The sequence below is a fragment of the Pyxicephalus adspersus genome, chromosome 11 (assembly GCF_032062135.1).
Source record: "Pyxicephalus adspersus chromosome 11, UCB_Pads_2.0, whole genome shotgun sequence".
Classification (NCBI taxonomy): Eukaryota; Metazoa; Chordata; class Amphibia; order Anura; family Pyxicephalidae; genus Pyxicephalus; species Pyxicephalus adspersus.
The window spans coordinates 53,369,295-53,381,920 of NC_092868.1; the positions used below are offsets into that span (position 1 = coordinate 53,369,295).

The 12,626-nt window shown below is 40.5% G+C and overlaps 1 protein-coding gene across 3 annotated transcripts in view; it reads left to right on the forward strand.

Moving 5' to 3' along the window:
- Positions 1–4,435: 4,435 nt before the first annotated feature.
- Positions 4,436–12,626, forward strand: part of CHEK1 (checkpoint kinase 1) — a 16,081-nt gene continuing 7,890 nt past the window's right edge. The window contains exons 1-4 of one of the 3 annotated variants that reach the window (XM_072426117.1): positions 4,436–4,558; positions 10,288–10,382; positions 10,916–11,139; positions 12,058–12,122. In XM_072426117.1, the coding sequence (XP_072282218.1) occupies positions 10,318–10,382; positions 10,916–11,139; positions 12,058–12,122 (354 nt within the window). In that variant the 5' untranslated portion in view covers positions 4,436–4,558; positions 10,288–10,317. Of the gene's footprint in view, positions 4,559–4,687; positions 4,711–10,287; positions 10,383–10,915; positions 11,140–12,057; positions 12,123–12,626 lie in introns of those variants that run through there. The other 2 variants (XM_072426118.1, XM_072426119.1) reach the window with 2 other exon arrangements.

Here is a 12,626-nt window from a genome sequence, read left to right on the forward strand (position 1 = left end):
TTTTTTTTAATGTTTTGTTTGATACTTGATTCTTTCTGGTGAGGACATTGCCATTTTTGTTTAATACACCATTTCTAATTAAATATTTCCTACCTTAAATGCCTATCTGCGGTCCATTTTAACAAGAGATAAATCAAGTTGAACTCAATCTGTTGAAAGGTCTGCATGCAGACAGGTTTCCTGAATTATTAATATAAATATTATTAATAAACAGAATTTATATAGCGCCAACATATTATGCAGTGCTGTACATTAAATAGTAGTTGCAAATGACAGACTGGTACAGAGAGTGAGACAGGAGGATCTGAAATGAAACAAATACATGTAGCAATGTAATAGTGTACAGAGCGCTTTAAAAAAAATATTTGGGGCACATTGGTTTTTTTTTTTACATGCTCTGAAAACAAATATCTATAATTAGATATATCTATAATTAATATATATTAACATGTATTATAAAAGAAATGATAATGTCCATACAGGTGTTATAATTTTTTTTTTAAACATTTTATTTCAAGGGGGTACAGAAAAAATAGGGATGGGGAAGCACTAGTGCAATAACAATAGAAACCATTATACAACAATCAAAGATGTGCAAGAATATATATACAGTTACAAGAGGTACATGTTACAAAAAAGAAACAAACTGACATTTAAAATTTTAATGAACAAGGATAGAAAAAATAAACGGGGAAGACAGACTGTCAGTGGGAAACTGCACAGGTGCTATAATTTAAGACCCCGCTACACTTCTGCTTGCAAACAAAAAGAAGAGGGGGAACGTTGTACAACATAAAGAAACAACAATATGAGAAAATGAAAGAGGGATATCAACAATTAAAGGAAAAATTAAGATAGGCAAGTCCAACGATGAAACAAATCTCCAGGCAAGTTAAGGGTTTAATGATGCGTCCATGGTAAAATGGTCTCACAGGGGACCACAAGAGTGGAGATTACCATAGAGTCAGCTATTTCTACATGTCTGTGATAACAAGTATTTCCAAACTGCCACGGTCAAATTTTGCAAATGATGGAAGGGGGGTAAAGGGGTATGGAGATCCACAATAAGCCAACAGTTGTGAATAATAAACATCCCAAGCCTCCCATGTACGTTCAAAACTCTGTACTTGATTTTGAAGTAAGGCCGTAAGATTTTCCGGCAGACGAACATCCTGAATAAGTTTAGAGAGATCATGTATGGAGGGGGGGGGGTAGATTTTATTATTAATAAATAGGATTTATATATGGCCAAGATATTATGCAGCACCGTACATTAAATAGGGGTTGCAAATGACAAACAAATACAGACAGTGACACTGGAGGAGAGGACCCTGCCCCGAAGAGCTTACAATCTATTTAGATTTCCATCTAAAGGGGATAAGGTAAATTCTGGGATTCGGCAGGAAAGCAAGGAGTAATCCAAACAATACGTTTGAAGCTAGAAATGAACACGTGAGAACACTATAGTAACTTACACAAGTGTTTGTTCATTGAATCTTGAATGTACTGTAATATGTCACTCAAAAGTATTTTGTCATTGTAACGGCCTTCTATTGCTTTACGCTCACTCAACGCTTCGCGATCTACGCAAAAGTTCTCGCAATATAATAAAAATTGAACAAATTAAATAAGTGTTAAAATTATAATGAAAATTATGGGACGCGATGGGCTTCATGGGCCCCGGAGCGATGTACCGGCTGCACCCCCCTCTCCTCCGGCCTGGCTGCAAGAGAAACCACAGGTGTAAAAGGGCCCTAAATGTTCACCTCGGGTATTACTGGTAATACGATTCCCAAAAGTACCTCAAAGAAAGAAATTGTTCCCTGGAGACAACTGGGAAAACAGGACTGTTGATTTTTTGGGTCTGGTGCAGCTCACAACAGCAGGGTACTGCTCATTTGTCCTCCCCTCCATAGAACAGAATGACTCTGTATATGTACAGTGCTAGTTAAGTTGATCTGTAACTGGAAACAATCACAAAAGGTTTACACATTTATAATAGTAAACTACTCAAGCAGCAGACATTACTATTTGCCCACCATTGCTTCTTCCTCAATTTCATTAATCCTGAGGTTTTAGTTGATGGGTAATTCCTACAATCCCCCTGTCCAGTAGGCTTTAGTAGTAGTCTCAAAGGAAAGGTGGTTGGCAGGGGTAACTTTTGTACTTTTACATTTCCAGATCCTGTCACTTTCACCTACGCAACATCTCCAAAATCCACCCCTACCTGTCCCCTGAGACCACCAAACTCCTTGTACATGCTCTTATCTCCTCGTCTGGACTACTGTAACCTCCTCCTCTCTGGTATTCCACTAAACCAACTCTCTCCTCTACAATTTATTATGAATGCTGCAGCCAGACTCATCCATTCTTCCCAACGCTCCTCTGCTGCATCTCTTTGTAGTTCTCTTCATTGGCTTCCATTTCACCTTAGAATCAAATTCAAGCTCCTGTGCTTTACCTTCAAATCCCTCCACAGCTCTTGTCCCACTTAGATTTCTTCACTCCTCCAATGACCTACTAATGACTTCCTCACTCATAACCTCCTCACACACACGGCTCCAAGACTTTCCTAGAGCCGCCCTGACTCTCTGGAATGGTCTTCCTCATCCTATTCAGCTTGCTCCTACTTTCTGCTCATTTAAAAGAGCACTCAAAACCCATTTTTTCAAACTCACCTACCCATCTTCTGTCTTTTTAAACTGTCAACACTCCTTGTCTGATACTTCCCCTACCTCCTAGATTGTAAGCTCTTCTGGGCAGGGTCCTCCCCTTCTCCTGTATCACTGTCTGTATTTGTCTGTCATTTGCAACCCCTATTAAATGTACAGTGCTGCGTATTATGTTGACGCTATATAAATCCTGTTTATTATTATTATTATTATTAATAATAATAATAATAATAATAATAAATAGTACAGTTGCCCCTAATAAATGCACCATGGCCCCATTTATTTCTATTAGAAGTGCTATGCATGGCTGAAAGCCGCCATGGCTCCTCATAGGGATGCATAGGGTGAAGGTGAGCATGGGCAGGATGAAGAAGACCTAACAGAGACACTTTTAGTCAGGACTGCAGGGAAGATCACTAGAAACGGAACAAAGATAAGTCCTGCATAGGGGGGTCACACTAGAATGGGGGCATACAGTGTGAACTGAAGATGAAGTTATCCTTTCACACCAAGCCCTGGCATTGAATTCGTTTTTATGGGGCGTAAAAAGGGATTTTGAGGTCTCTACTTTTTAACACTTTAATAAGAAAGCAATAAAACTGAAATCATGTTCACTTTAAGTGGCAAATTCTTGCCTGTATGCTTGTTTTACAGTTTCAAAAATATGTTTTGATCCTTTATTAACCCATTTTACCCCACCTTCCCCTTCACTGTTTCACCATTTAGATACACCTAAAACCTGGGGCATCTTATGCATTTCTCAGGACACAATGCTGTGTGAAATGCTCCGATTCTTACATAGACCTGTAAAGACAGGTTCTCTTCATTCCTTCCCTGCTTCCCCCCCCCAGCCCTAATGGCATTTGTGTAGTTTGTACTCAAAGAGAAAATAATCACCCCAACATGCCCTGGCCGCCAATGTTTCTGGGGGCTCTGATCGCCTCACTTTTGGCAAAAGCTAGAAATCTTGCAGGAAGGGGCTCTAACCCATTGCAAAGCCTCCATTCTTGCATAATTATGAACTTTTGCTGGGATGCGCAGTAATATTTCCAGTGCTACCAAAAAGCCAGATTGTTTTTTGGGGGATGAATTCTATGATTACAACAAGCCATCTTAAACTCCTTGAGCCGTAAGCCCCAGTGTGGCTCTGGGTAAAAAAAAAAACAACTGAAAGTGGTAACCCCGAGCCACACGTGGAGTAGCTAAAAAAGTAAGAAATAAACACTTACCTAGTCCCATCGGCGTCCTGCCAGTTGGATCCCATCCTCTTCCAACAACCCATCCTCCGGCGAGTGCATTGACGTTCCCTTGGAGTTCCCGGTGACATCGGTGCATGCGTCAGTGCGCGCGGGAGCGCAGCGGTAATTTCAAATTATTTTGTATTGGATTCAATACAATGGAATCATGATATATTAATATTATTATATTATATATGCTACTGTACAGTTATAATACAGGTTTCAGTATTTTTATGCACAATTGTTTTACCAGATATTTTAAAATTTATTAAATTTTGGACATATTTCGGAGTTATATCGAAGAATTACTGGCATTACATGAAAAACAATGTACTGTTTTTGTTCATATAAATCCAGACATAAATGAACCGCCCACGAGGTTAAGCTATGAATTGAGTTGCCCTAAACCTTTAAAACGAACCCCCCCATCTGGTGACCCCCCATGACAACCGATCCTGTTCAATACACACTGCATGACTTTTACAGAGGCGCGCACACGCACGAGCACGCGCCCAAGGACCCGCGCCAGCGTGAGTGGCGACGTGATGACGTCATCGCGCGAAGCCTTCGAAGCCGAATGGGCGGGAAAACCGGCAGAGAGCGAAGCTGTGGAAAAACGTCACCCAGGCCGGGTGTAATGAGGGTGAGGTGAGTGTGACAGGGGAAGGCCAGGGGTGGCTATGGTATGAACAGTGGCTGTGCCAATACGAAGCGGGTTGTACCACGAGTGCCAACCAGGCCAAAGCGAACCTGTCTCCGTACAGCTGTGTGTATACGGTGTGTGTACCGGTATCTCAGGTGTAGGTCGCCTTCTCATTTTTTGTCTGTTGGAGTAAAAGTACCTGAAATTTGCTGTGCGGGGGTCACTGTACAACCTACCAGACACAATGCGATATGATTGTACGATTTTCTGCTGTGTTTACTAACTCGTAATATGTAGGCCTCATAACGGACCCAGGTAGGCTTACATTACATACTCAGGGCTATTACTAGGGGTAATGGACATTAGTGAGTTGCTTAGGGTGCCCTCTAATGGAGGGGTGCTATAATGGATCTTTGTAAACATTGACCCCTAACATTTGCAGGAGGGTGTGCTATTATAGCGCTCCTGCTGTTTCTAGGCATAGGTGGGGTTGCTTAGGGTGCCCCCTAGTGGAGGGGTTTAATTGTGGGGATGCACACCTGCTCCCCATCCTCCTTTAACCTATCATATGCAGGAAATCGCAGTGCTACAGCCATAACTTACCTGTGGTTTCTTTGCACTGGTGAGTTGCTTATGGTGCCCCCTAGTGGAGGGGTGCTATTCTGAACCTGCACTCCTGTCTGGTTCTTTGTAAACAAAGCCATTGCTCTCCTAACATTTGCAGGAAGGTGTGGTAATATAGCTCACCTGCTGTTTCTATGCATAGGTGGGCTGCCTATAGTGCCCCCTAGTGGAGGGGTTTCATTGTGGCACTACACACCTGCTGGGGAGTAGGCACAGGTGAGTTGCTTAGGATGCCTCCTAGTGGCGATGTTCTATTCTGGACCTTCACTCCTGCCTGCACCCTTCGTTCTCCCGTACTGCTGCTCCCCTTCCTCCTATCATATGCAGGAAATTATAGTGCTACAGAAATACATTTGCAGAAAAGTGTGCTGTTATAGCTCGCCTGCTGTTTCTAGGCATAGAGGGTGGTACCCCCTAGTGGAGGGGTTTAATTGTGTCACTGCACACCTGCTCTCCATCCTCCTTCATCCTATCATATGCAGGAAATCACGGTGCTACAGCAATACCTTACCTGCTGTTTCTTTGCACAGGTGAGTTGCTTATAGTGTCCCCTAGTGGAGGGGTTTTTTTGTGGTGCTGCACACCTTCTGCTCTCTTTCATTCTATTGTGGTGGTACAGCCATAACTTACCTGTTGTTTCTTTGCACAGGTGAGTTGGTTAGGGTGCCCTCTAGTGGAGGGGTGCCATTCTGGACCTGCACACCTGCCTGGTTCTTTGTAAACAAAGCCATTGCTCTGCTAACATTAGCAGGAACGTGTGTGGTATTATAGCTCATAGGCATAGGTGGGTAAATTATAGTGCCCCCTAGTGGAGGTGTTTCATTGTAGCACTGCACACCTGTTGGGGAGTAGGCACTGTTGAGTTGCTTAGGATGCCTCTTAGTGCAGATGTGCTATTCTGGACCTTCACTTCTGCCTGCACCTCTTCCTCCCATACCAAATTCTGGAAAGCATGGTGCTCTAGCTCCGACTTACCTGCTGTTTCTAGGCACAGGTGAGTTGCTTAGGGTGCCCCCTAGTGGAGGTGTGCCATTCTGGACCTAAACTCTTGCTTTCCTCTTTGTAATCAAAGCCACTCCACTCCTTTCTCCCATACGATATGTACAATTGTGGTCCAATAGCTATGGCTTACCTGCAGCTTCTAGGCACAGGTGAATTGCTTAGGGTGCCCCCTACAGGAGAAGTGCCATTTTAGACCTTTGTACCTGCCCGTTCCTCTGTAACCAGAGGTGCTGCTGCTCTTCCCTCTTTTTCCCTACCCTATGCAGGGAAGCATGGCGTTATAGCTGTAGCTTACTACATTTCTAGGCTTAAAGCAAAGCCAAACCTGTGATCATATTCCTATCCCTGTGCCATCTTCCTTCTTTACTTCTCAAAGGTGATCTTCGTCTGGCCATGATGATCCGGATGATATAACTGCCGCCTAGGCACTAGGGAATTCCTTCCCAACATGTGCAAGGGAACATGGAGTTTCCTTGGCAACCAATGCTGAGCTGCACATGTGCAAAATCTGACAGCTGGTTTGCCAAAACGCAGGTAAGAAAAGTTATTGCAGTAGGGACATCTCCTGTCTGACTCTCAAAAAGTTCTAAGTGGGACTTTAGTCCCATTTTAAGTAACCTAGGCAAGTAACTTTTGGATGCTGTTCCAGCTCCAAACACCTGCAGTTTACTATTTCCAGCACCTGAAAGTTTGATCGGGGTGCTTGTAATGTGATGTTATTGTTTACATGTGCTCAGGAACACTTTATAGAGCAGTAGTTGCCAGCCAGTGGTCCACAGAAAAATTTGGACATTTGCAGTTTTTGTTTTATTAATATTAAAACAAAACTAATATTCTAATGACACCTTATTATCTCAATGACAGTTTTCGCCCTAATATTGCGCTAAATTTACGAACTGTACTAGAGACAGAAAAACAAGGGAGGCGCAGCGTGACGTCAGTGTAGTATTAGGTTGTATGAGGCAACCACTGCCGAGCCGTACGCTTCAGTATTGTTTCCACCATTACACCCCGTCACCCCGCTCCACCAATACCGATTCTCATCCGATTTATCATCCGATTGTTTTATTTTATTTGTTTATTTCTCAGATGCTCTATTAAGTAAGCGTGGTCTTAGCTGTGTATTTCTTTAACTGTTATATTTAATGGCATCAAATAGTTTGTCTTTGATAACGCTCATTTCTTGTTTGGTCTTAGATTCAAACGAAATAAACCCATAATGAGGGAGAAAAAGTAAACAAATATTTTGTATTTCTTTAGTAATACCAAAGATAATGCAACCAATGATAATAATAACAATAGTAATACTTCACTTAACCGTGAGCTGATCAATGAATCAGAGCCTCGCCACAGTCCTTGTCAGCACCATTAGGATTATTTTATAAATGTATTTATCTTTTTTTAAAAATTCATATTAATGGTCCGTGAGATTTAAAATGATGAATTTAGTGGTCTGTGAGGTCGGAAAGGTTGTCGACCACTGTTATAGATGAACTGAGTCCTTTGGGGTTGTGCCAGTATTTACCAGTGCAAGCCTGTCCTCTTCAGTCCTCCTGCTGGTGCATGGGAAGTCCCCACAGACTCCTATAAGGACTTGGCACCAGACCTCTGGAAGTATTCAGGAGAGGAACAATGGGTTGCATTAACACCATCAAAACTTTTTGAAAATGCAGTTTGAAAGTTTGCTTTCTAACCTTCTGCATACGTTTAGCTGGGCTTAGTTACATTTGTAAAATGGGACAAATGGAAGATGCTTCTCTTGAAAATACTTATTGTTTGGCTCCGTCTAATCTTTGATGAAAAAAACAGTTCCGAAGCATAGTCAGTAAGTATTTACTGACTATTTGACGTAAATATGAACTAATCTTTATACCAAAAAGTTCCACTCTCATTTCTCCTAATTATGTTAATTGACATACCAGGCTTGGTAGAGCCTGGGAAGCGCCCACTATATACATATACCTTTTTTTAATGCCCATTGAATGAAATGGGTACTAAGAACAACCTGCTGTCCTACAGTATTAATGCTGGCTTTGCACATGCAAGTACAGGTAGTCCCTGGGTTACATACGAGATAGGGACTGTAGGTTTGTTCTTGAATTTGTATGTAAGTCGGAACAGGTACATTATTTTAATTAATGCATTTAGGACAGATGTTTGTCTCAACCTATTATTAGGCAGCATGGTGTCAGTTACCGTATAAAATCCTCACTGTAAGGTAATCGCAAACAAAGCAAAGAAAAATCTTTATGGAGCCTAGACATTCAATAACTTCTGGTGCAAGCTCCGCTTTGATATGCAAAAAGAAACAACCACAGCTTGTCTTGGTCATTAAAGAGGAGCTTGCAGAAAGAGCTCAGTCCTTAAGATCACCCAAAACTTCAACTGTGTTTAGCAAAAGATTTCCACTGCAAGTTATGCAAACCGACACCCCTCCCCCCTTCAAGCCTCCGTTCTGCACACAGTGAGCAGGGAAGCCCCGTTCAGGAGGCTTCGGTATGTCAGATGTCCTTAACCCAGGAACTACCTGTAATACATTTTATTATTAGAGGGTTGGAGCACTTCCTTACTGCTGTCAGATCACGCTTCCAAATCACAGATAAACAATGCTGAAGGCAGAAATAGACTTTCCAATGTAAGAAGAGTGCTGGTGTAATGCCAGTCATATGATTTTTCAGCCCTGCCTGACACTTCCAACCAATATCAACTTTTTACCTAAAAACCATTCTTAGAATTATAATAAATATGTTCCAGTGTGCCGAGGCGTGACTGACAACTGGTCTGCTGCAGTCTCCTATTTATTTGTTCAGCAGTATGAAAAAAAAACTTTTAAAATGTTGTTTAGTATAACAATTGTGCTGTAAAATCAACAAGTTCCATAACTCTTGTTTGTACTGTAGTGCATGTTGCAATGCAGGACCTCTTAAAGGAAAAGGGATTCTACTCCCCTGGCTCTGTTTTGTGTTTTGTGTTTTTTTTTTCTAATCTGATCCTTGCTTTGTTTACTAGGAGGAGGTTAAAGGTGCGTACACACTTCCAATTTTTATCGTTCCAATCGAACGACGAACGATCGATTGGGCAAAAAATCGTTCGTAAAAAAGTAACCAACGACGCCGACGAACGAGGAAAGTCGCTGGAAACGAACGACCGGACCGACGGATTGGATTGGACGACGATCGTTGAACATCGTTCGTGTGTACGGTCGTTCGTTGATCGTCCATGTTCAGAGCATGCGTGATGAACGAACATCCGTTCACTTTCCTGTCGTGCACATAGTTCCTCTATCGCTCAAACGATCGTATCTATTGTGTGTACAATATCTACGAACGATCGTGTCGTTAACTCTATGTGCAGGATCGGTGCTATACGATCGTTCGTATATATCGTGCATGAACGTTCGTCGTTCGTTTTCCAACGATAATAATTGGAAGTGTGTGCGTAGCTTTATTTTCAACACATCTGAGAGTGCTTGATACCTGCAAGACCCATGGTAATCTGTGGTTATTTTTGCTGATCACTACTGTGTTATGTAGGGGATAGCAGAAGAAACCATCATAAGAATCATTACATTAGTTATATGTGTTCATATTGTGAAAAATAACAGTTACATCCCAATATTCTATGTTATCAAATATAGAAAGAAATATTTAAATTAACCTGCCCGGTGTTTAATCCAGAATTTTTTTAAGGTGGGTGGCAGCTTCTGTGTTGTGACCCAACTCTGGAAAGTGCCGGGTGGTGCGCCCAGCTAAAAGGGCCTGGGGGGAAATCCTGTCTTAAAAATTCCATATCTATTTTTGGTTGCTTTGTGAGACCTGGAATTGTGTCTGTTATGAAGATGTTCCTCCAATCCTTTCTCCTTTGGAAAATACCAATCTGCAGGACAGGTAAGTATTATTTATTCCCATAGGTCCTACTTTGTGACTTTTAGCCTAGTGAAAATTACTGTAACAAATTGTCTCATTGCTATAGTTTGTCACGTTTTCGTATTTTCTTTATCCAGGGTTTATCACTTGTGACAGTATTTTTATTTATATGTAACATTAAGTGACAAGATTTTTATTTATATGAAACATTAAGCAAGTATTGTTGTTTTTTTTTTCTACAGTGAATCGACACTAAATGAGTGATTTAAATCATGGCTATTCCATTTGTCGAGGACTGGGATCTGGTACAGACACTAGGAGAGGGAGCCTATGGAGAGTAAGTATTAGTGTTTGGGGCACAATTCTGTTACCAGATAAAAAAAGCATTTGTTAAAGCAGGTATTTTTGTTTGGAGGAGGATTAGGTTTCTGGGTATCATGGATAAGTACCGTAAAAAATGTATTTATTAAGCTGGCGGATTTTAAAAAAATGTGTTTTATTGCTGATCTCCAGTAAAATGGTAATGTAACTCCCATCTCATCTGACTGCTAGTATTCTAAAAAAGGAAAAAAAAAATAATAATAATGTGATACTGCGGAGTCTACAGAGCTTTGGGGGGGGGGGGGGGGTTCAGTCCTTCAGGTGTCCACTTCACAATAACATGATCTCGTTGCAAGGGAACACTTTGTACTTGCAGGATCAGTGGTCCCCCACAACCAGAAGTGGTGATCGCAGGTGAACTGGTCTACAGCTTTAGTTGCATATATCTTCACAAAAAGGAAGGAGAGGGCAGTTGATAGTTTTCTATGGTTCTAGTATGGTTCTACTTCTCTATGGTGCTCCTAAGATTTGAAATTCTTTTTTGTCCAGAGTACAGCTGGCTGTGAACAGGAAGACCGATGAGGCAGTGGCAGTAAAGATTGTGGATATGAAACGAGCAGCTGATTGTCCAGAGAACATTAAAAAAGAGATCTGTATCAATAAAATGCTTAGCCACGCCAATATTGTCAAGTTCTATGGACACCGCAAAGAAGGCAACATTCAGTATCTGTTTCTGGAATACTGCAGGGGAGGTGAACTCTTCGACAGAATTGGTAGGTGCTCATTTAGTCTTTTGTCAAGCACAGTACACAGAAATTTTCATATACATAGCTGTGGTGGAAGAAATAGTGTACTGATGTTCTGTTATGTGAACAACAGCTGTGTGTTTTTATTTGTGTACACTGTTTGCAGATGCATAGATCATGTTAAATCATCTAAATACTGATGACTGTGAGAAACAACATCAAAGAGTGAACGTTCAGCCTTCTCTTCTATCTTCAGAATATTTTGTAGAACGGTCTGTATGAGAGTGCGTGAGATGACCGGGATGCTAATGGAGGATGTAATCTGGACATTTATTATACACAACAGTTTATATATGCAGTTTTTAATAATCCCAGAGAGCAGCTGTGTTTAGAAGACATGTTGCTACATTCAGTTTGAATGTAGCATGGGAACAAGTGCACTAGGTATTACCCCTTGACTGCGAAATATGCAACTACTGTCTTTCCTAAAAGCAGAGAACTTACAGAATAAAAGTTTAATACATTGGGATATGAAGTACATATATAATCCAAAAATGCACATTTTAGCATGTGTTGCAAATGGAAACGTTTGTCCAGTTATAAAAGGGTTCATCGAGTTAGTGGGCATTTCTCCTCCATTCTTGCAAAATTGTGATCTGTAGTTTTTTTTTTTTGTTTTTTCCAGAAATGCATGTTGTGTTTACGTGGGCAATGTTATCATTGTGTGAAATGGTATTTAAAACCTCTACTTGTTGCTTGTCTTGCTGATCTGTTTCCTTAAGTGTGCTGTGAGGATTTATTTTTAGATAGAAACACTTAGTCTCTAATGATATCAAACGTGACAAGAGATTTTGCAAACTTGTCCTAGGCTTTTTTAGGAAAAAAATTGTACTTGTGAATTCATTTTTTAGGTAAATATTGTGCTTGGTTTGTGATGTGTTCTAGAGCCAGATGTGGGCATGTCGGAGCAGGATGCACAGACGTTCTTTCAGCAGCTTATAGCCGGCGTGGTGAGGAAAACTTGCTATCTATTTATTATATTTATTATATATTATATATTTATTATATATAAGCTTATCATAGATATCAATAGATTATTGAATTGCTTTTATTGTTTTGGGGGGCACAGCAAGGGTTGCTTTGGCAAACAAAGTCCAGCAAAAAAAACACTAAAGGATTTGTGGGGTGGACAATTCTAAATATGTTTAGAGAGACATTAGTGAGATTTTTTTTAACCTCCCTAGCGTTCTAATTGACCCCAAATTTCCATGCAAAAAGCGTTACAATTTTTTTGCATGGAAATTTATTTTACATTGTAGGATATAATTTTTAGGCATAACTGCCCAAAATATTTCCAATAGTAAAACATTTAATTAATGTAAGAATATACTTAAAAAAAATCTGTTAAAAATGTAACTGTACATAAGCATATGGAATATGTGTATGTGTATATATATATATATATATATATATATATATATATATATATATATATATATATATATATATATATA